General features: G+C 38.6%; 1 protein-coding gene across 1 annotated transcript in view; it reads right to left on the bottom strand.

Annotated features, from left to right (window-relative positions):
• Positions 1-7,906: 7,906 nt before the first annotated feature.
• Positions 7,907-24,639, bottom strand: part of SLC22A16 (solute carrier family 22 member 16) — a 33,312-nt gene continuing 16,579 nt past the window's right edge. Inside the window, exons 2-8 of the mRNA XM_074580951.1 lie at positions 22,451-22,927; positions 19,455-19,572; positions 17,012-17,561; positions 14,961-15,088; positions 14,459-14,568; positions 13,859-13,958; positions 7,907-8,856 (exon numbers count right to left, since the gene is read on the bottom strand). Of these exons, the coding sequence (XP_074437052.1) occupies positions 8,644-8,856; positions 13,859-13,958; positions 14,459-14,568; positions 14,961-15,088; positions 17,012-17,561; positions 19,455-19,572; positions 22,451-22,927 (1,696 nt within the window). The 3' untranslated portion in view covers positions 7,907-8,643. The remainder of the gene's footprint in view (positions 8,857-13,858; positions 13,959-14,458; positions 14,569-14,960; positions 15,089-17,011; positions 17,562-19,454; positions 19,573-22,450; positions 22,928-24,639) is intronic.

Genomic DNA, 24,639 nt, shown 5'->3' with positions numbered 1-24,639 from the left:
CAGCCAGCAGCAGCGTGCACAACACACCACCAGCTGTTCTCACCTCCCAGTCTAGCTGTGTTCTTTGGTAGTAAAACTAAAGACATGATATATTATACATACGTAATCTCTGACCTTTGTAAAATGCATAATTTTTAGCATTTTTTCCTTTAATGGTGAAAGGAAGAAGGAAGAATTTTGCCAAAATTATAGTATAGCTGGACTTTTCTGAATGTTTTGAGAAGATATGAAAACAGGGTATTGAATACGACAGATGCGAAGGCAGATGAATGAAGAAAGCTTGCTTCTTTAGAAACGAAACTCTTGATGGGTTTGGTGTATTGATTGTCAAATGTATACCGTTTTAAGTCATTTAAGGATATCTGCAATAGCTGTAGAGAGGAGCCTTTCAGATATGGAAATCTCTCCTCCTACAAATATAAACAGAAGTCGCAGTGCCAGCTAAGATTAAAATTACCTGCTGTTTCTCCTCTTAAGATTCCACTTCTCATTGCTTATAACTCTGCCACATTTGAATGATTTGGATTGAAATTTTCTGTGATGGATGTTTGTGCAGGGCTGAATGCTTCAGGGAATTCCCAGTGTGTCTTAGACTCAGGAAATGCAAGCTGGTTTGGGATACCAACTCAGTAATTTCATTGAGAAACTCTTGCTCTTCCGTGGGCTAAAGCGTTTTGGAAGGGCGAATACAGTGAGTTTTGCGAAAGTGCCCATAAATAAGGTACACCATATTTTACAATGAACAAAAAGCTTTGTTTGTCCTTTCTATGTAATCTAGATGTGTGAGTTCCCACCACAAGTGTTTGTTTATCCATGCAGGCATCTCTAAGGGGAAACAATTTCAACTCCTTAGTGCTGCCATTGTCTTTCTTACCTCTACTCTTCCCTGAAATGAACAGCACAATATAGAGCCTCTTTGCTCTAACTCTCAGAGCCCTAATTAACTGAAGATTAGCCATTCTGTATTAAGGCCTTCAAGATACAAGTTTTTTGCTACAGATGTTGGTGCTGTCTTGTGAACGGTGGGAAAAAGCACAAGGACAGACAAGAAGCTCTGCATATCATCCCAATAGCTAAAGAGCCCCTGGATGTTTGTGTATACGTTATTCTGTGTATTGTGCAAAGTGTGTCATTTTGAACTAACGAATAATTGGCTAAATGGTATTCCAAGTGCAACATTCAGCTATTTGTGTTTTGAGAACACTCCTGACAGACTCTGTGAGAGTGGCTATTGTATCCGTTGGCTGAGCGCGAGTCGTGATTTGGATACTCAGGAAGAGGGTGCCAGCCTTCTGGCATAGAACAAACACAGCCCTGATTGGACTTGGAGCTGTTTCTGAACAGTGACTGGCAGTGGCAACCCAGCACACCACCAACCCAGCTCCAGCAGTGCTTAAGGAGTGTTTCTCTTTACCTTAGCGTTCCCTTTGGTTTGTGCACTCTTTTGGATAGAGCAGTAACGATAAGCAGAAACGACTTCTGTGAACACAGCAGTGCTGACTTGTTTTTCGTCTTATGAATGACAGGGATCACTTCTTTGACCAGTTCAAAGATCAAGTCAAGCATCAGTGTCCATGGAAAGTTACCATTTCAGCAAAGAGGTTAAACTGTTCCTCATTTTGCTGTTTTCTCATGTTGTTTACTTACTGCTGGGGGAATTCTCTCAATATGAGGAAGATAACCAGCAGTACTGACATTCCTACTGAAAAGCTTAGTGAAAATATTTACTGAGAGATTGCCCATTTATCCCTGGTTCTTCCGCTGTGTTCATGAGCACCTCAGTCAAAAACACTTTTCATTCTTATCACTGGCAATGAGTCTGTGGAAGACTCTTCACAAGAATCACCCCTTGGTGCTGTTTTTTTCTTACTCCTGTACAAGTCAGCTCATCTCCACAGGGAACATTATGAGGCAACAGTAATAACCAGATGCCTGTGAGCACTCCATGGCTGTATCCTACTTACCTGCAACAAACACCCGAGCAGTATCCAAGCCTGTGTATTAGACAGGAATGCAGAGAGAGAACAGTTCGTTTGTTACTAAGTGAGTGTCCTGGTTTGAGGTAAAACAGAACCAATTTTCTGATCTGTAATTTTACTTTTTAGCTGGGCCTCTTCTAACTGACCAAAGTCTGAAATTAACAGCGTATTGTTCAGAAACTGTTCACTCCCAGAGTGATAAGACCTGATTGTACCAAGGAATGGTATGCACAGAGGCTCTTGCTCATACTTATTGCTATAACAACCAAGGTCAGCTCGCTTCGCTGTTTGCCCCGTTCGAGGGTCGGAAGCGGAGAAGCGTAGAGGGGTCCCACCTGCAGGGAGGAGCAGACGGGACAGGTGACCCAAAACTGACCAACAGGGTATTCCATCCCATCTGCATCACACTCAGTATAAAAGCTGAGGGATCAAAGGGGCAAGGCTGCTCTGGCCCGTTTTTTCTTCAATGGCCGACGTCTGAGGAGGACCCTGTCTGTTCGTCTGCCTTTGATACTGATCCGAGCATTCCTGACTCTAGTTCCGGAATTCAGCTCCTGTCCATCGCTGACTCCAGTCTGGGACTTTCCCTGTGTCTGCTGGTGACGCGATCATCATCCTGGGAGCTGGATGTGGTTTTGTATATATTGTATACTTTTTATTTTATTTTATTATTATTTCTTATTTCCTTGTTTATTATTATTTTCATTAAAGTAGTCTAGTTCTTTTTTCTAAACTCGTAAATCTCCTTATCTCTTCCTGTCCTCTCTGAGGAGAGAGGTGGGGGACGGCCATCTGTTGTTCTGCTTGGCCAATCCGGCCAGAACCACGACAATGAGATATTCTCCATTATTTCTGATTGTTCATAAAGCTAGGTTAGTAATTTCTTTGAAAGAGCTGGTTTTGTGTACAAACCTCTGCAATCATTTTTATACATTAGTCATATTAAAAAAAAAGGGATATTTCCCCATTTGAGGTATATACTTTTTAGGCTTGATTTTTATCAGCTTGATTGAACTCAGTGCTCTTGAAATCGGTATATCAGGGACGATTCAAATTTCTCAACTTTAGCAAACAAATATTTGAACCATTCACTATGGTTACTTTCAGGGAGGAACCCAAATCACCTGGCAAGGACATACAAAGCCTTTAAAACATGAATGATGGGTGTAACTTGATCAGAAAACACTAAAATTAATAAAATATGCATGGAAATTTGAGTAATTTGCACTAATTAGAGATTAAGGGAAGTGGAAAATAAATGGGTTCATCAGAAAGACTAAGGGGACAAATCACAAAGAATAGGGCTATAAATTGCTGCAATTCTCATTTTCCTTGCGCTGTCTGCCCACTCTAATTCCTGCAGGAGGAAGTTACAGTTGGTTTTCACATTGACTGAACACCAAGAGGTTACAAGTTATGTTGTTTTGTCACTCCTATAGTCAACCTACTCTCTTTTCTGACCAACTCATGCCCATTCTACAGTACCTGCAGCTATTTTTGTCACTACTGAATGTGTCTGAGGGACTGCTGCCCCAGCCAGCTTTTACAAATAAAGGCAAAAAGGAATCATATTCTTCCTGCATCTGAAATGCAAAACATGGCACATTTTTAATGCACATTTTATCATAGTCACCACCTAACGCATTACCCCAACCTTGGTTTACACCTGCAAACACAAACAGGGAAAAAACACACACATGATACTTGCCAGCCTAAACCATGGGATCTCAATGGAATGCCGAAGCACCAGCCCAGCTCCTTCCTACAAAGGAGCAGGTACAAAACTGAGAGTTGGTGATTGGAGTTCATTAAATTTCGTAAAGGTGTAAAGATAAAATAACATGTATTTGATTTTATTCTTGCACCTAATTGCAGATAATAAATACTCATTTAAAAAGCCATTAACATATATTGTATTAAAACCACATATTCTGAGCAAACAAACTCCTTCCTATGAGCACCTCCTTCCCCCATGTTACCAAACACACACTTCACCTGGTACAGAATCTTGGACAAAATTATTAGCTTGCCAGTACATAGATGTGCTTTAATCTTTCTTCAGGAGAGGTGTAACAATGCGGATACTGCTTGGCTGCATTTACTAGATTTTTTTTCCTGATAGAATAATCTTGTTCTTTTGTCAACACTCATATTTTTCACAGAATCACAGAATGGTTTGGGTTGGAAGGGACCTTAAAGATCACCCAGTTCCAGCCCCCCTGCCATGGGCAGGGACACCTCCCACTAGACCAGGCTGCTCAAAGCCCCATCCAGCCTGGCCTTGAACACTTCCAGGGATGGGGCATCCACAGCCTCCCTGGGCAACCTGTTCCAGTGTCTCACCACCTTCACAGTAAAGAATTTTTTCCTGATATCCAAACTAAATCTACCCTCTCTCAACTTGAGGCCATTACCCCGTGTCCTATCATTACACTCCCTGATAAAGAGTCCCTCCCCATCTTTCCTGTAGGCCCCCTTCAGGTACTGGAAGGCTGCTATAAGGTCCCCCCAGAGCCTTCTCTTCTCTGGGCTGAAGAGCCCCAACTCTCACAGCAGAGGTTCTCCAGCCCTCTGATCATCTTTGTGGCCCTCCGCTGGACCCGCTCCAACAGGTCCATGTCCTTCTTGTGCTGAGGACTCCAGAGCTGATTTTTATTAATCTTTGAATTTCATCTGTTGAATCCCTATTAATCCCTATGAATCTGTTCTGGGATTCAGACAAGCATCTTTAAGAGGTTTGTAAAGGGCATAGGATGAACTCAGACCCTGCTTTTTGCAGCCACAAATGCCTTTCTGGCATCATGCCTCTGTGACGCAAGTGACCTCACCTTTTTATACCTTGTGAGAGGCACTGACAGGCCTTGCGTGTTGCTGAGCCCAATGCTGCGGAGGCTTCCTAAGTGACTGCACCTAAGGAGTTGGTAAAAATAAGCTGTGAAAGATACAGGAGAATGCCAATGAGTCCTCCACTCCATCACAGAGCTGCGATGTCAGACCATCTTCTGTTTCCACAGAGCTGTTACACAAAAATCCCTCGGCCTTCAGGCAGGATCCACTGCCTTGTTCAGACATTCAGGGTACCACCCAAAGCATTTGACGGACTGCACATGATTTGCATAGCTATTGTTTTTCTACATCGTTGTTTAAACTATAGAAATTTGCACAAAGAAATTGAATTGAGCTCTTAAAGTAGAAAACACATCTTTTCACATAGTTTTAAAATACAGATTCAAAACATCAAACGCATTTACTTACTATTTTTTCTTAGTTATCATTAAACTAATGACAATTGCTCTCATTCCTATATTTAACCTAGAAAGTATGTCCTTAACAAACTGCAAGACCGTCTAATGAAATACGATATCGCATTTAGGACAAAAACATCTGTCATTGTGCAATAGTGACCAGCAGTTAAGACAGATAAGAATTCTAATGCAGTATCTCAACAAAACATTAGGTAACTCCAGAGACATTGATCAGCTCAATAAATTTGCACTAAGAGAGAGATGACGAATAGACACATAAAAGAGCTTAAGGACTCGCATAAGGAACTATGAAAAGGAATTCTTTTTATAAGCAACGAGAGGAAAATATGCCCCACAGGAACAGAAGCATTTGTTCTCAATAGAAAATCTATGAATATTTAAGAGAAAGAAATCAACTCACCCTGTCTATGCTATGTTTATAATGTATGACATATTTTTGTCCACATGGAAAAAACAAACAGAAATGCTAGATACATAGAGACGTGCTATTTCCTTTTTTACAGTAACATGCATGCTCACATTAAAGAACAGGATACCTCAAGGAATCCTCTAAGGTATTAATGCATAAAATCACAAAAGATGTACATGTGGATCAGAAACCTTTTTATTTCCAGGGAAAAAGGTAACATCATTTGTTCAGGGAAATTCAGGTCTCACTTGAATCAAAGACGAAATACCAACTGACTTCAGTGACAGAAGGAACTGGCCTTCGGGATTAAAAGCCATCGAGCTACATTGTGTTTTAGAATCATCATTAAGTTTTAGCCTGTAAGGATTGCTCACTATCATTGTGCATTTAAGTTTTTGCTTTTTTCTCTTTTTTCTTTACCTTATGTATACCAATTACAGATGACTAGGTCCTGAATCCCTCAAGTCAAAGGAACACATAACACGTATTGACTGTTCTTAGCAGGGTAATCCCCAGCTCAGGGGGGTTTGGCAGGTAAGGAAGTAAAAAAATTAATTTTAATTGTTCTCTAGTATCTTCTTAGAAATAGACTGTACTGCCCCCAGCACTCAAGACTAAGGAGTTTAAGACAGGACGTTGTACTAATAAAAGAGGGAATATCAGTGCGAAAGAAACCCAAAATAACGTGACTACTTGGATCTCTAGGGGAGGGAGGTGGTTGCAATACCAGACAGTACCAGTTTAATTCCTTTTTGTGTCTATTGCATGACATTTTCTTTTTTAGCATGGTTAAACCCCTGTTTAGGGCAGAGCATGCGGGGTTTGGTGACAGATCTTGCAGATAAGGAGAGTTGTTCTGCTCTGGGAAGCGGAGGGGGATCTGAAAGCAGTGGAAGAATACCAGGTCTGACCTTCAGCAAAATAAAAAGCCACAGCTTGTGAGTCATCCTATCTTCAGTCATCAAAGTATGTATTCAAGTCGTTCTCTGAATAATGATGGGATTACTCACGCGGGTAAGGTTAAGCACATGCTTTTGCTGAACTAATATATCTGGACAGAAGCCATAGTATTCTACGCAGTTCTTTTGGGAGGTTTTCTCTGCAAATCCTGGAACACCCACAGAGCTGAAGGGAGCATAACGATCCCTTTCAGCTTTCTGTGTAATTACCACACAGAAACTCCCTGAACCTAAACTTACTGATTTTTCCTTGGCTTTGAAGCATGTTAGTCCTCGTATAGGATATGATTTTGTCCTAATACCAGGACCAAAATTCTACTTGACACTCTGGGACAGCACAGTGAAGAAAAAAATCTTTTATAAGGGGATATAAACCATTATTCTGGTTTCTAATATGACTGTGAAAAATGTGACCATTAAACTCTACAGTATATAGAATACTTATCGACAGTAATATAGATGTCTTATTTTGAGGTATATGTCAAAGAAGTAAACAAGGAAAGACTTGTTTTGATGAGATTAAATCGGCTAGCATGGCAATAGGTGCCTAAGATGAGAAGAACTCTGACTTCAAACCAGGGCTGACAGGGTTTATGCAGCCCAAGCAAAAGAGGGTTGTCTGAACCCCAACACACACAAAGTTCACGTATCACCCCTCTCAAACCAAGGGTGGTCGAGAGAAGAAGATACAGATCCTCAGGCAAGGAAGAAACCCCCCAGGTCTGGAGGTAGACTGAAAAAGGCAGAGTGGGACAGAAAGCCATAAAAATAGCCAGTATGCTGCATTCCTATCTATCAGTTTTCTGTGGTCCACAGTCATAGGGCACGATCACTGCACCAGCAAGGAACTGTTGATGCACACATGAGGTGTAACAATAGTAGGACACTTACAGACACTTTGACTAAAACTACTAGAGTAACTGGTAACTCTTCTATTGATCAGTGTCCTCCAGCTACCATTTTTTAAATTATATTTTTCAAATTATATTTTTCAAATTATATTTTTCTAATTGATTTTGTGTGGTATAAGGAAAAGAGCTACAGACAGCTGATCTATGAGAAAAATGGTGTGTAGAAACCATGTTTACTAATCATTCATTTATAATGAATTCCACCTTGTGCAGAGAGCCTGAATAAGACCCATTTGTCAGTTATTCTGCTCCACTGAGGCCTGAGGTGGAGGCATTTGGCAAAGTTGCTGGTGTAGTTCTTGCAAATGATGAAGAATCTGATGCTCGATCTGAGCTGAAATAAGTGAGAGGGGAACACTGAAATAATGGTCTGGAATGAATGTGACTTTCAAAGGCATTTTAGTTTTACCTAAACTAAAAAGAACCTACTAAGGCAGCAGTAGATCCAGTGAACAATTTTTTCTAAACCACTAATAAAATACATTTGCCATTCAACAGAATGAAGAGTACACAAACTATTTGCACATTTTGCAAACTTAGTATTATTTTTTCAATCAGAAGCGGTTCCACAGAATACTTTCCTTTGTTAGCAATGGCACCTTTTCTAGTAGAAAATCGGAAAATAAAAAGAGAATAAATTAGTTGGGCTTTGAAATTATTGATATGACTTGATTCAATGTTAGGGCTTCTCTCTTGCATTATACCTGTTTGAGTTTACCATGTTTTGAAGTCTCAAGCCTGGAACTGTCAGCTGCAACAGGATGAGAGCAGACAAAGCACTTTGTGCTGGGTTTACAATCTAACTGCAGAAAATGTGAGGCAAAGAATTGGCATATGTTTTACACATGTGCAATCAGGCAGGTTCCAACATTTAGAATAGTCATTCCAACTGGTCACAGCAAGCAAGACAGGGTTTCTAAAGGATCTAGAAATCCTGTCAAATTTTCTGCAGTACCCCAGTCACGTGGAAAAGGTTTTATATACCTGCTCTGTTGAAAAGGCAAGACTGGATAAAAATTAAAAGGCACAGATACTATAGAACAGTCACATTTCTTGAATAAAAATATCTTATAAATTATATCATGATTAAAATTGGGAACAGCCACTTATGCTGTTGCTTTATTTCTCAGTGCTGACTGTTTCTTGACCAAACATCTCTATCTTTTCTGATGCCACACCACTGTGTGCTGGTGGCGTCTTTCCTGAACTGCTTTTCTTGCTTCTTCCCATTTCTGTAGCTTCCACCAAAGTATTAGTCAGTGGTTTTCCCAGTGTTTCTGGAAGCATTATTGTTAATATTCCACTCAGAAGAGCCATGATTCCAACAAGCAACTAGAAGAAACAAACAATAGCTGTAAAGGTAGAAATGTCTTTCAAGTTATGCATATCTTTGATCTTACTTGAAAGTACATTTAAAATAAAGCACTAGGAACTATAACATAAAGCAAAAATGGTAAGTTTTAAATGTTGACTGTATAAAAGATCTGACTTTTTTTGTTGTATAAATGAAAGATTATGCAGAGGAACTAATGAAGAGCAAGTGAAGTGTTTTGTTCCACAAGGGATCAATGCAGTGCAAGCAGGAATAATTCTGTTTGAGAAAACATATATATATATATCTATATCTATCTTCATTTGGTATTTCTACTATCAGGTATATATTTAAGAACTGATTCTAGGGTTGCATACATTTTTACATGCATGTTCATAGAGCTACCTGTGATCTCAGTTTGAACTCTAGCTCCTGAACCTATTCCTGTGCGCTTGTTCCTCCTGCACATAGCCAGATGAGAATGTCTCAGTAAGGATCGTTGTTGGCCTGGAGCTGCAGAAGAGCATATCCCTGCTCAGGATTGCTCCTCAGCAGATAATGAATCTGGCTCTCAACAGGAATACTTTGCTAAACTGCAGTTTCAAAGATCTGTTAGAGGTGTAGGCATCTACTGACGTTTGCACTGGGATCACATCTCGGTTTTGTCTGTGGTGTGCACAGTTCTGAAATGATAAGTGTTGCAAGCATCAGGATCGTGTGTGGTAGATGCAGAAGCACACACATGCTCCAGGAGTATCTTTTCCTTCCTTTCATTTCTGTGCCTTGCTCAATGAGAACAATTCACACTTTCCTCCTTTGAAGTACAAAAGTGCATTAGAACGCTGACATTCTTCCAGAGCCAGGTTATAAATGACTCAAATATCTCTTGATAGAAATAATTCCACAGAGTGCATCATGCTTGGACTCAGTATTTTTCCATTTTATGACTGTGCACTTTGATTCTGTATTATCCTTATCTTGCCCTGTGCTGATTCTCAGGTCTGTCCTGTTTGTTTAATGCTTTCTTTCCAAGTGTGAGAGAGAGCATTTGGAATTACTGTGCCTATGTCTCTCCCACAGAGCTTGAGACAAGAACTGGCCAGCTACCATCTGCAGCTCAACCAGGCTTTCTCCTTAAGTCAGAAAGGTGCTTTAAAATTGGAATTCTCCATTGTATACCTTGAATAGTGCTATTTTCATGCACATGTGCAATGCTGCTTTTGCCCCCCCCTCCAAAAGAAAAGGACAGCTTGTCTGAAACACTCTTTTGAGAAGCTGAATGCACACTGCATACACTCCTCTTTTTGCACTTTCATTAAATATAGAGGCTGACAAATAAAAAATTAAGCAAAATACCATTGAATACTGCAAAGTACAGTGAAAATAAAATAGTCATGCTCTTATCATAAAAAATTAAAAAAACATTCTAGCAGTAACAGGACCAGAGGAAATGGCACTGAGCAGCAAACTGAGGGAAACGCTTGTGGACATATATATGTGGCAGGACTTATATTTAAAAATATATTCCAAAATATTAAAGTCTCACCTCTGAGTGTCAAAACTCTTCTCCACTATTAAAACATGATTTTCTGCCATAGTAAGACACATGGCAGCTATACCACAGTAACCTGTCTCATGCTTATCCTTTAGGCTGTCGTAAGTTTGAGGATACTGAGGGCTCCTAAGGACATTGAAGCTTACGGCTACCCGTACATTTGGAGTTTATGAGAACAGGGTTACTGCTGATGCCCATCAGAACAGAAGGTTAAAGCAACACTCTGTGCTTTGAGTATGTTTGTCTCTTCCTTTTCGGTTAGTCTTTTAGACACTTTGCATTCTTCTCAAGTTTCCCTTCCTCATAAACCTACCTCTTATTTGCCTGCGGACTCTCACTATTCTGTAAGCGTACACACCACCATCTTTCCTGCCTTTTCATCTCAGCTCTCTTAACTCTATTCCACCACATCTTAGCGTTCTTTTTTCCAATGTGAAAGCTGCTGCATGCCAACTAACTCAGAGTGTTTCCCTTCTCCCTAGCCCTACAAAGCAATTTCCAATATTTCCTATGAAAGAGGGAATATGAAACAATTAAGTCACAGTATATTAACAAAAGGACTTTTTAAATGTCATCTACCTTTTCAGGGGCAGTAACCACACTTAGCAAAGCAAGTCTTTTGCAGTCTTACCTTGGCATATTTCTTCATAATTTATGAAGAAGCTTATGAAGAGCAAGCTTTTCTTGCTCATAACAAATGTGTACATTTTGTCTGTATGTACTATTTTACATATATTTCAGCATCACAAAATGTTCTTCTGATATAGTCAATGAGTTAAATGCTTATGGATTAAAGTGTACTATTGTATAAACTATTTAAGTATGTGTAAGCTACATTGAAGTTAATTTGACAGGAGTACCTGCTTAAATTAATTGCTTTTTCAGGGTCTTAATTTGAACTCTGACTTTCTGCTTAGTCAAACTCTCAAAGTATTCCCAGCACTTCAGTACAGACAGCAGCTTCTAACAGCTACCATAAATAACTTCAAAAAAAGATTTACCATCAATTTTCATGTCTTCCTCCCTACCTGGAGCAAGAATTTTAATTTCACAGTGGTCTAAGACCAGGACTTAATACATTTAGTCTAGAACAAAAGATAATTTGAATTAAATATCCATACAAAATAATACTTTTATTTCTGAGAACAAATGATTATTCTAGTCTGCTATTTATATCTACATCTGATGGCTCTGAACCGATTTAAAATGTGATCTTATTTCCTACTTCAACAGAAAAAGGTTAAATTTTGCCCTGAAAATCCACTAGTATTAGACACAGGATTTGCATTCATTTAACTTTACCAACCTCAGTGGAGGGTTTTTTTTAATATATAATTTATAGTTTATCTCAGAGAAAAATCAAGTCTGTTAAAGGGCTCCTGTGACATAATTCTTAACAGCTGAGAAAGAGAAATAGGTTAAACATGGAGTAGTTGCTTTACTGTAAGTTTTCTAGAAAGTCGTCACATGAAAAACATACTTGGCAAGTTATTCAAGATTTATAGGCATTCAAATGAGCTGCATTACTCACAGGTGGCATAGCTACATGAGGCAGACTGTCAAACAACTAGCAGTAGTAACTGCTTGACAATGTGTGGTGTATACAATAGATCAACATGATGTATATCACTTTACTTACAAATGTAATCCGTTTCATTTCATTTCCATTCCAAAACACTTACGTTACCTGAGACTTGGCATGCTATGCTCCAACACGAGGCAAGCCTATTTAATAAACTGACAAATATTTTATAATAGGAGCTAATAATGAAAATATATTCACTGTGAACTACTACACAACTCTACAAATAACTCTGGATACCTTTTGTACACTGAGAGCTGCTCATAGCTGAAATAATTCCTCTGTTTATACTGCCATTTGCACGGCTCTCCAGCATGTTTGAGCATTCCCCATCTGTGGTTTAACTGCAGCACTTCTGCACAGATAAAGCTTATCTCAGCCAGTAAAGGCAAAACACTGACAAGAGAAAAAGAATGTTCTCCCACGACCACTCTGTTGTGCAAATGTTTCTTCATCTTTTCTGGGATGATATCTTCGTTTGTATGGGGCCATTATTAAGAAAGAAAACATCTTTTAGTAGCTTGAGGGAACAAATTAATTTGTGGTCTGCTTCATCCTCTTAACTTTCATCCAAAACAGCTGAAAGTAATTAATTTAAATAATGAAACAAGTTCCCAAGAATTCTCTGAAACCAACCTCCAGCATCTATAGTTGAAGAATTTATAGTTGCAAAATCAAAAGGACACAATGCCACTTTTTCAGGAAATTCCAATGCGGTAGACAAAGTCAGAGTAAGAATCTAGGTAAAAGGCACATCCCGTTACATTTTCACCTTCTGACGTGCGTAATCTACATATAACATTGGTGTGCTAGTCACAGTGAATTCTAAGGGTTTTTGAAAGAACTCAGACTAACTTTAAATCATTAATTAACTCTCCTCTACTTAAAAATTTAATATAAACTCAGTAATTCCTTCTGTTTTTACATATATGGGCATAAATTATCTTCAAGAATAAAAAGGGATTGAGTAGCTGCAGGATTTCTTAGCAGCAAATGCCTCATAACATAAATGTGATGAAGAAATATGATTCGTTTACGAACAGGAAAAATATAAAATATATTTGTCCAAAATGGATTTGAAGGTAAATAATGCAGACAAAATGCCCAAAGTCCACGAAGGAATGGTCCCACCTCTGTTTTCTTGGAGCAACTGGAGGTAGAAGACATAATCTAATGGTAGCATGACCTGGAGTCACCTACAAGTAGGATGCGCTTAAGGTATCCAAGGTCCTGTTGCTTGTTAAAGTCACTGTGAACCTCATCAATATACCATTTGCTTCTCTTTTTCTATCTCATTAGTTGTTTTGATCAGTTCTTGTAAAAGAAAAAAAAAAAGGAGCTTTGGGAGAGATGTGAAGTACGTATAGTAAGCATACGACATTCTTGATCCTTTGAAGGCTATTGTAAAGATGCAATGGAAAAGACTAAGGAATAATATTACAAAACAGTAATGGTGAATTCTAAGAATGGAAGAACTATGCCTTTGAAAAAAGGTAAGAGTAAATCATGAGCGTGGTCAAGAACTGCTAGGCCTGCAGACTAAAGAAGTATGAATTAAAACACTTCCTAAATGTTACATGGTAGATAAAGTATATTTTTATGGAAAATATTTTTATCAATTTTATACTAGGATTCAGTGCATATGTATGTTTGTATCTTCCATCGTAAAAACTTTCCAGAAGATTTCAGTGACTCAAACTCTCCCTTTTGCTTTAGCTGCATATTCTTAACAACAGGAAGTTACTTTGAGACTTAAAATTTAGAACAAGAGTGGTTCATTCAATTTCCTTTTCAAAATAGAAGTTCAGCATTTCGTTCCTGAGAAAACAGGTGACATTACGCCTTTTCAAAACCGGAAACATTCACCACTGAAATAAATACTTACAATTGGCATGAAAATCCAAATACTTCTCAGATATACACAGAAAGGAGCAACCACACTACCTACACGGCACATCATGCTTCCACTTCCAACAGCAAGTGACCTGCACATAAAACAAAGACTCTGATAAGAATTCTGGCAGATAAAGCAAACAATTAGAAATGCACAGACACTCAAAACATCGGTAGGATGATACATATCTTTATGCAATGGTACTAGAAAGCTATTGCTACATCAGTGTAAATTTATTTTGTAATGAAATGCAGCTGCTTCTACAATTAAGATTAAAAATGCAAAAATAATTCAGCAGAGACCACAGGACGAACAACCAGGAGTTTTAAGTTCCTGTTTAAAAAGCATTGAGCATTCTTCTAGTTCTTCAATGAAACCAAAGAATGCACATGGAAATGAAAAATAAAGAAAAAATTATTATATAGCTAGATACTAGACAACTCTGAAGCAGCAGAGGAACTCATCTCATCCCAAGACTTTTGGACCACCACCACTAATGTCCAGAGCTACTGGATCTGACCCAGGAGCATAACAAAGAAAAGGAAATAACAGCAAAATAGTGAAAAATATATGACTGGTGAAAGTTCTTACCTTACAATTGTTGGGTACAGTTCTGCTGTGTAGAGATATATAAGGCCAAATGCCACACCTATTGAAAATTTTCCAGCCATATTTGCTAAGATAATTAATATATTGAAATCCTGTTGAAAGAAAGCACAAATAAATAAATCCCAGAAAATAACACTGTTCCAAACTTAATTTAAATCCTTCAAATTTGTGACCCTTCTATAAATAATAAGTAATACATATTGCTTGCTTTTTTTAAATTGGTCTCAATAAGTAACTAGCGCCCATATAACTTTTTACCAGTCCTGGTTCACTGAAGCCCTGGGAACATTTTACATGTGACTCCAGCAATGAAACTGTGAAACCTGTACTGAAAATACAGAAATCTATCGTAGACTGGCAGCTGCATTTTGAAAACAGCCTTTAATCAACTATATGATTTAGAATGAGCAGCTGCATCTACAGACTTAAGAGCCTTTAAAATCAATTTCTACTATAGGAACACTTTCAATGGTACGTGACTAACCTGAGGTATGAACATAATTAAAACACAGATCAGTGCACTTAAAATAAGGAACGGAATGAGTGTGTTTCTCCTTCCCAGTTTGTCCATCCCAATGCAAGCAATGATATAGCAAGGCAACTCCACAGCACCTGTCAGTATGAAATTATTTTGTTTTAAGTCATGATTACATATATTCATGTTATAACTCTTAACTTCCCCTTTATGGGGATTCATTTAATCTAGGGGGTAATAAGTAAGTAAAATCTAGAGATAACCAGTGTGTTGGGATAGTCCATTTGGTAACAGAAATGGCAACAGAAGGCAGAAAACATGGCCTAAAATAAGGTAGTGGGAGATGGAGAAGGACAAGGGAAAGGGGTTTCACAGCACACAGCAGCTTCAGTTCCCTTTGGGGTGGAAAATTACAGAAAACAGCAATGCCACGGTCCTGCTTTTATGGCACTTGTGACTGAAAGCTCACCATTTCCTGCTCTTCTGCTTCAGGTATTTTCACATCAACAGCTTAAGCGTGCCCACAAGGAATATTGCTGGTGTCACACCGACACACCTCTCAGGGTTTGCCAGCTTCTGCCTGGACGCAGAACCGAAGCCACAGGCGCCTCCCCCAGCTTCAGCCCCAAATTACCCCAATGTAAAAGGCAAGCAAAATCTCTCCAGATCCAGTTTTCTGAGTCAGCTCCACAAATACAGAGAGTGAGGTTCCAGCTTTCTCTCTTCTCCACTAAGAAGAGTGCAGCTGCTTACAATATCCCACTCTTACTCAGACCATCTCTTCCTCATGTCTCTTTCCAGAGAAAAACTTCTGCAGCACTAAAGTAACTGGTGTTTGGCTAGGACTGTTCACAAACCCTGTGCAAACATGAGTTGCCCCTAGACAAATTATACTGAGCCTAAGCCAGTTTGGACAGTTTTTAAACCAACTTGCTCATGAAGAATGCTACGATGTCCAATGTCAAATTGAGGAAGAACATAAGATACAGCTCTGAACAAATATGCTGCATTCCTTTACTAAGCATGTACAGTATGGCAATACACTTATAATACCAGGAAACAATCTTTTGGGCCTCTGCTGGTAAAAGCAGGCTGCAATTATTCAGTGTGTATTAGTCTGCTAAAATATTTTTGAAGGAAGTGGATGCAATAGTTTATGCACTGTTCTCCATCACATCATAACATTTTTGTTTCTGTGCAAAACTAGCATCCACTCTTCAACATGTCCGTCTACGAATACGCTAAAATAGGTGACAACACAAACTGAATTTATGAGCGCCCCAGTCCTTCTGTGTGCTTATGTACATGAACAGTCACATTCACTTTACTGAGAGCACTCAGTCGCGTAAAGCAAAGCGCATGATTTAATTCTTTGCTGGCTCAGAGCTGCATGCCTGATCTAGAGTCTTCTGTAATGGAATATTTTCACTGATCTTAACAAACTTTGGACCAGGCCTTGAATGCACTCAGCCACCTTTATAAACAACCTATGTACCAGAGGAAGATTTACAGTCACACCGACAAAATTAAAAGAATACTACAACTAAATTAAATATATACTTTGGAGAAAACTAAAATTACTCTTGCTTATGAGCATTATGAATCTATTTTCTACACAAACTGACTTGGTATATCATGACTGTAAGTGATTAGGGCAGTAATTTTCTTCTTTCATTTTCCTAGTTTGTACTTTTAACAGAGCCCTGTGAATTTTGTGTTGCTGGTCTGTTTCCCTTGGTGTTTGTGGAACTGCTATATGCTTGCAGGGCAAAGAGGAAACAAGTAGAGTGCGGTTTTACAATCACAAAGACAGTCGGAGAAGAATTTTGTACACCAACAAATTTTAAATTCTTTTTTTTTTTTCCCAGAAACAGTGATATTTGGAGTGAATGGTACTCCCCCCATGTTAGTCAACTTTACGAACCATTAGCAATAAACTTTTTGAACAAGGTTCATAATTGAATGAACGAAGTTTAGAAGTTGGCTGTCAAATCTCTAGTCATTTCTAATTTTTATGTTCTAGCTGTGTCATAAACAGAATAAAGCGCAAAAGTATTTACCTATGAGAAAGAGATTTAAATATTCATTGCCTCCTAGACTGACGGAACTGAGGGAGAAGACGTAGTACCCCAAACTCCCAGTGAACCAAATCAGCCAGACTGTGATGGTCCTTCTTGCGATGTGCCAATTACAAAACAGATCTAAGATGTTGTGCTTCTTTGTTGAGGACGTGTCATTGTCACCCATTCTGCCACCAACTAGATCATCTTGTTGGACTGAGCACAGTTCAGAAACTTTGCAGGGAGTGCTCACTTTATTCCATCTTGCCATTATATTAATTACTTTTTGTGCATCTTCGTATCTTTCCTCTGACAGGAGCCAAAAAGGTGTTTCTGGGAGCATCCAGCAGCACAAGACAAAGGGAAGAGTCGCTATGGACAGACATATCTGATAGACCCACCAGGTCCGAACCAAAAATCCCACAAGTGCCACAATCATAACTCCCACAGCAAAAAAAGCATGGACATGCATAGAAGCCCAGGTTCGTGCTTTAATGCCAACGAATTCAGTCACATAAACAAAAGCCACAACCAGATAGCCACTTGAAACCTGAGGGGGTGGGAGAGAGAAAAAAAAAAGAGTGAGATTTTTATCTACTCTCCTTGTGCAACAGCAGTAAAAGCAAACAGCTAAGTGTTCCACATTTGTGTACGCTTAATTGTCACTGCACTGGCATGTCCCACACTGACAGAAAAAAGGCGTCTCTGAAAACAAATCAACTGGAGAAAAAGCTTACTCAAACCTTCAGACTACCCGGACACTGTATTTGAAAATGTGAAGTGATTTTGGATGCTTCTCTGCAGTGGGGGAGAGCCAGCAAGAGACATGTGAAGAAGAGACTAATTTGCTGATGTCACTAAGCCGTTCACCTCCAAAAATCATGTCCCTTAATGATATAGCATACTGGACAATTCGGAAAATTAGGTCCCTTGAAGTAATTGCCACTTCTGAAAATCTTGACCTTGGCTTTTAAGTAAACTATTAATAATCTGCATGTCAGGGAACTGCAAATTTACTGAGAATTACCTTCCACACCCTTGCAAATTATCTCATAAAATCAAATTTTTACAATGTTGGAAAAGAATCTCATTTATAGCTTCTCATACATTATCTAGCCATAGTAACAGAATGCAGTTACTGGCATGTTCTGTATTATAGTATTTCTTCATTGAATATATATATATATATTATTGAATATACATAAATATTTCAATTTTTCTAGTAACAGTCAAACTCTTGGTATCTCAAAACATTTCAAAACACAGCTAGAAACTCTAGAGTAGAAAATATTCCAGTATATTTTTTTGAGTAATCAAATTTCTGGTTAAAAATATTCCAGTTAATAAACTCTTATGCTGAACTTACTGAAACTGACAGCAAAGCTGCGCTGACCTCAGTGTCATGGGGCTAGAGCTTTAGACCTCCATCTCACAGATCAGTCCCAGTGGGCAGTTAAAACCTACAGCATCATTCTGGTCAGAGCTTTTTGCTTTTCCAAACTACCACAGCCCCTAGCATCAACAGCCAAGGGAGTCAGTAGAGGGACTCCTGTTGATCTCACTGTTCAAGGCTGAAACGCCCATGCAGTTTTTCCTGCTAGGAAATCCTTCTGAGCTCTAATCAGGCGAAGGGAGCTCCAGGTGCAAGGGCCTGTCTCGACTAATGCACTGCCAGCAGGAATAAAATAAATGATGTGATTATTTTCAAATTCCTAACCTCCTTTAAATAACTTATATAATTTTTCTTGTGATAGCTTTCTGATTTCTTTACGCATGATATAGTGAAAGACTACAAACATTGTAATTTTGGATGTAAAATTGTAATTTAAAATTGGCTACTATATATATAAAACCTGAATAGATATTAGATATATATCATACAGATATACAAAAGTATGCATATAGATATGCATAAATACATATACTGGAATACCCTTAAGTACATACAAACATCCAGGTGTTAAAACATATCTACCTATGTATTTAGTATTTCAGATGTAGTTTAAAAGTCCAAAGAGATGCATGGAAGAGAAAATGCGCATCTCTCCTCCATCACTCAAAAGGGTAGAGATAAAAATCATACTTATTTGTTATTTTAAGAAAATTATACTCCATTTCTAACAATGAGGAGAAATGCAATGGCAGCTGCAATGCAGAAACCAGAGTTTGCTGCTCACACTTGGTATTTAATTACCAGTCCAGCAGAGGTTGGGATGGAGGAAGTACCAAACACTGCTTCATACAGATGCTTTCTATTAATTCAAAGAGGAAAAGTGCTGTGGTCCAAGAACATTCAGACTCTCCCTGCTCTGCTGAAATAAGTGCAACAGAGGGGGCTTTAGAATCATGAAGTAGGGGAGGAAAGAATAACAAAAGGGAGTTTTTCCTGAGAAGGGGTAGGAAATGGCCCATAAAAAAAGCCAGGCTGAACATCCTTTCTTACCATAGCAAGGAGAAAGCGCACAATCACAAAACTGTAGTAGTCAAATGTGAAGGCCACTGCGATGCCAAATACAAACTGACCGGCACTTGTGAACCATATGACACGCTGTCTTCCCAGTCTGCAAATCACAGCAGTGATAAAATTATGAATAACCACAAACATTCTATTATAATACACCTGCAACTCCAGAGAGCTTATATGGAATTGCGTCTGAAAATACTGTACTTAATGCTCTCACACCACAGAAACTCTGGTTTAGTTACCTGTATTAATTTTTCAATAACTCCAACTAAATGCAAGAAAAAGGAAGCTCCTATGGACAGAACTTCCATTACACAATTCTTGGCTGGAAGAAGCACGCCCATCTCCAGTTTCAAATTCAACTTCTACATAACTAATCTGCAAATTTACTCTGTCTTATTTATGAGGACAACAAGTAAGACTTGTTTTTTCAGATATTTTATATTAAGTAATGTCTAGTTAATAATTTCTAAAAAAAAGTTAGGTGTGGTAACATATGCTACCTCTTGCCAAAGTAACAACCAATTTGGATAGTAATGAAAGGCTTCTGTAACTTATCTTTATCCAGTTGTTTAAAGTTGAATTATCTAATAAATTGTAATTACATAGTTCCCCTGAATTTTCTGATTGCATCACAGCACACACGTACACATGCGCAAACACAGAAATCCAGGAAGCTAGTATACTAACAGGAAAAAAAAATCATGTCAAATACGAGCTGCCCATCACCAACATAGCGATTTCCAGTCTAGAAGAAGAGCATTTAGTAAAAAGGAACTTCTATTTGTTTATGTTCTTCCTATATCTCAGGGAGAAAGCATACCAAACAGAGTCAATTGTCCCTAAACAAGTTAGCACATGCTAAGAACAAGAAGCTCATCTGAGGCAAAAACCTAGAAATCTGCAGTAGGTATACAACACTCTAGAAGATTCATTATATTCTGTCTACAAATGTTCTGTGATACAAAAAGCGCGGAATCATTTTTCTTCCCTGATAATATTGTCTTGGCGTCTTATTACCTACTACTGCAAACAGCTTTTCACAGATGTGGATATTACATTTAGCCAGAGAGTTTTAGGACTTTCAGGGGTGTGGGCTCATTTGTTGTTTTTATTCTGTATTTCGTACTACATTAAAACAACCCTGGAAGGTGATGCTGTAAATAGGAGGTGTAATCCAAACAGCCACTCCACATAGTTCTTTCCAGTGCCCTCCTGTTTTTCTCCAACCTTTACCTGGAGTCATGCACATTTGGTCTCTAATCTTGGTGTCTAATCCCTGCCAGAAGAGATCCCAGTGAGCCCTTGCTGTCGGAGCTCTTCTGTTGGGAAATCCGTTAATTGGGAATGGGAGGAAACCCACAAACTTATTTCCCATCAGCCAGGATGTGTCAGAAAATAATAACTTTCAGCTGTAAAATCTACAGCTGCAAATCTGCAGCTCAGAATGTGTATATTATCTTAACTGTCTGTCCATGGCTTGAATTAATGTAAATGAGAACAATATGATCATAACCTTATAAATCATGTCTGAGTATTAATTAATAAAGCTATGAATGATTTAAAGGGATGCAGAAGAAATGTTGGCATTATATTCTGGTTTTGTATTAAATACGGTTTTACAAAGCCTTGGTTCAGGAGGCAGGATTGATTCCATGTGTTCTAAAAGCCAAATTAAAAAAAGGTCATCTTTACTTTTGTATTCTCATGTTGTAACTGTCACACCATAGCATTGTACTAATGAAGGAAAATCAGAAAATTACATGCCTGGTCTCCTTTTTCTGCTTATACTGTTAGCTGTGGGATAAAACGTCACCTTCCACCTAAAAGAGCTGTCAGTCAACAAGCTCCTTTAAAGAAAGAGAGAAGCAACACTAAACCAGCCTTCAGCTCAAAATACCGGTACGTAAACTGCCCAAGACAAAACCAAGTACAACATAGCTTAGGTGTTGGACTCTGATATGGATAGAGGGGCATGGCTAGGCATTCTTCTGAGGTAGGAATATGTGTGTTTGTGTTGAGAGAGAAAACCAAGAGAAGCAGCAGGATATAGACATACATCCTGGATCTCACTACTGCTTCTGAGTCCAGCTCTGATGGTGGATCTAGGTGCATAATCTGAGATAACATCCAGGGAGGAAGCGTCAAAGGGGAGCGGCTGAAGGACAGCCTTGGCACCATGAGCAGGGCACTGCTCGGGTTGAGCTCCTCCACGAACAGACTCTCCTCATGGTCAAAAAGAACTTTGTACATGCTAGTAAATAAGTGAAACTACAGCATAGCTCACTGACAACCATTTTTCATCCCATCTGGGCTAACCTTCAAGAGACTGAAGTTTAAGCTAACCATTCAGGGGAAAACTATAATTGGACAGCAAGGAAAAATAGTGTATGGGTGTTTATTTTAAGAACATGGGGCCTGATCAAAATCTCAAAGCCTTTGCATCAGCCCCACAGAGCTGTATTCATGACAGATGTTAGGAAATTTGTGATTCTGAAATACATGATTTTTAACCTTCCAGTAGCCCTTCAGCAGTTATCATATCCGCAAATAAAAATCTGTGTTTCCATGAGGAATCTCTTCTCATGGAAAATGAGGTGAAAATCTACTCCCAAGTTTTACTATTGCTGTTACTACTAACTATTGCTATTCCTGTTTAAAAAAAAAATAATTAATTAATCTAAGGGCAAATACTACCTGCACAGGGCAATTCGAGAGATCGAGGCCTAGAACAACAGATGATATAAAGTAGGGAAAAAAATGTAAAAGCAAATGATTTGCAAATGCATTTTAATATTAGTACTTGGTATCAGAAAAAGAAATTGAGTTAAACATCTGTGAATAAAACAATATCCAAACCCCCTGAATGGTGAATACATAATTATGAATACACAATGAATGAAAACAACAAAACAGGTAGATACGGGTGGAGTTACTGCAGTCTGAAGCTACATTTTCAGAGGATGGCACTTTACCTGTCAGCAATGTCACCAAAAATCACTGCTCCAATCAAGACTCCAAGCATGAATGTAGGCTGGATTAATTTTGCAAGCCATTCTCGGTCACAGACCAGATCCCACTGTGTAACAACAGTGCTCTTCCATTTTGTATCATCATAGAGAAATCCATCAGAACAAGAAAATACGGACTTGTTGCCTTTATATTCATATGCCAGATCCAAACTCATTTCTCGTTTGGACCTGCTGCATTGATTAAGTTCCCAAATTTCTCCATTTTCCAGCTGGACTACAATGTAATTTTCTGTTGATGTCCATAGTGTCCAGATGTCCTCAAGACTTGATTCAGAGGAGTTGTAGAAGAGAACACTACTCACATTTCCAGGGATCCCACACACAAAGTTAGGAGTAACAGCCATGAACACAGACGCTAAGTAATGGATACCACATGACATAGCTTGAAAGACAGATGAAAAATAAAGAAATGCTTGAAATCTGTAAAGGGAAAAAAAAAGTTTACTGAAGAAAAGCCTTTTATGCATGAAAAAAAAATCAACATAATTATTTTGTTAGGATCAGTAAATGCAGACATCATTAAAGTGTCTAGTGGTTTGTTATATATTGCTGCTACGATATCGGCTAAGCCCTGCGAGAGACCAAAGATGAGGAAAGACTCACAGCAGAAGTAATCTACTGTCAGGAAATAAATGCTGCTCTTAGTCATGTGTTTAGCCGTACACAAGAGAGACCATTTAAAAGAAGCAAATCTGAACTTAAGCACTTAGTTTGAAGCAACCTTCTACCCTCCAATTCTGTATAGTACATTCCCTCAAATAAGGCCTTAGGTTCCTGGAATGGTTCAAAAAACCAAAATGTTGCAACCTCAGGTTCTGAGGGACAGCAATATGCGCATCAAATAAAACAAACCAAACACATTACGCCCTTCGTTTCACCTAATTGTACCTATATACCTGTATTGCATCTGTCTTCCGTCTCTATTGCCTCTGAAAGACAAAGAATACACGTAGACACATGTAGAAGAAGATAGAATCTGAACAGTATGAAATGTTTTGTACCAAAACGTACCTGTAAACTGGGTTGGGTTTTGGCTTAAACAGTGTGTGCAGTTATGCATTAAAGATTGTATCATAAAGCAAACATGGTAAAAGAATGTTTTATGCATAGCCTGAGTTTTGGCATTTTAACAGCTTTTAAAATATGCTTGAGATGCAAGAAAAATCCTTGTATATAAAATGTACATGCATTCTGAATGTCAAAAGACTTGCAATGAACTTTAGCATCACTGACTGCAAATTCTAGATGGTTTCTGATAATCTAAGCATAAGGAGTCTTCCTCAATTAAATGTTAAATTTATGCACAGGATTAGCACAACATCTGTTCAGAAAAAAACAACATAGCTTTGTTTCTCCTCCACTTTTTATTTCCTGAATACCCATCAATTGCACTAATTTGAAGAAGGATTCAGTGAGCTTCTATATACATATCCTTAGTGCAGTATTTGCTGGGCCTTGGTAGCATGAAACAAAAAACAGGGTTTATATATATCAGAGGCTATCTCTGCTGAAGTTATAGGAAATGATGCCCCAAAAACAATTGCCTTGAAATGTGTTGTGTGAAAAGTCAGAACAATTCCAATCCCCATAACAAATGTGACCTCTAGGCCACTCCTCTCCAAAATACGTCTAATCTAGGCTTGAATTCTGGTAAAAAAGGTTGCAACAGTACATAGTGCAGCACTTTTAAATCATCTATCATCACAACTTCTAATTAATTTCTAAACTATCTATAAGCAAATTATTTAAACAGAATTTGATGGATACATTTTCTTAATGTCCAATTAAACAGTTCTCTTGTATAACCTAACTCCATTCACCATCCTCATTCTCCTCTGCCTTTTATCTTGTGATTCTCATTTCCTTCCTTGGTAAATGTAAACCCAGTTGCCTCTCCTGTCTTTCCAAGGGCATTGCTGCTGTACAGATGGAGCACTTTTTAAACCCTTTTCCCCTGGCAACAGCTCTATTGACTTTTCCACACCACTCTGAGGAAAGGCCTTAATTGCTAAAACCACCGTGGCGGCTCAAAAGCTGGCTCCACTTCCCTCTTGAAGATGCTGCAAGGCAATCCTCACACAGGTGCTCTGCTGCTCTTTCCCAGCAAAGCTTGTAAGAGGTATGGTCAAGAG

Source organism: Larus michahellis, chromosome 3, assembly GCF_964199755.1.
Source record: "Larus michahellis chromosome 3, bLarMic1.1, whole genome shotgun sequence".
Taxonomy (NCBI): Eukaryota; Metazoa; Chordata; class Aves; order Charadriiformes; family Laridae; genus Larus; species Larus michahellis.
The sequence above is the reverse complement of the archived record's forward strand: the minus strand, read 5'-3'. Positions and strand labels throughout refer to the sequence as shown.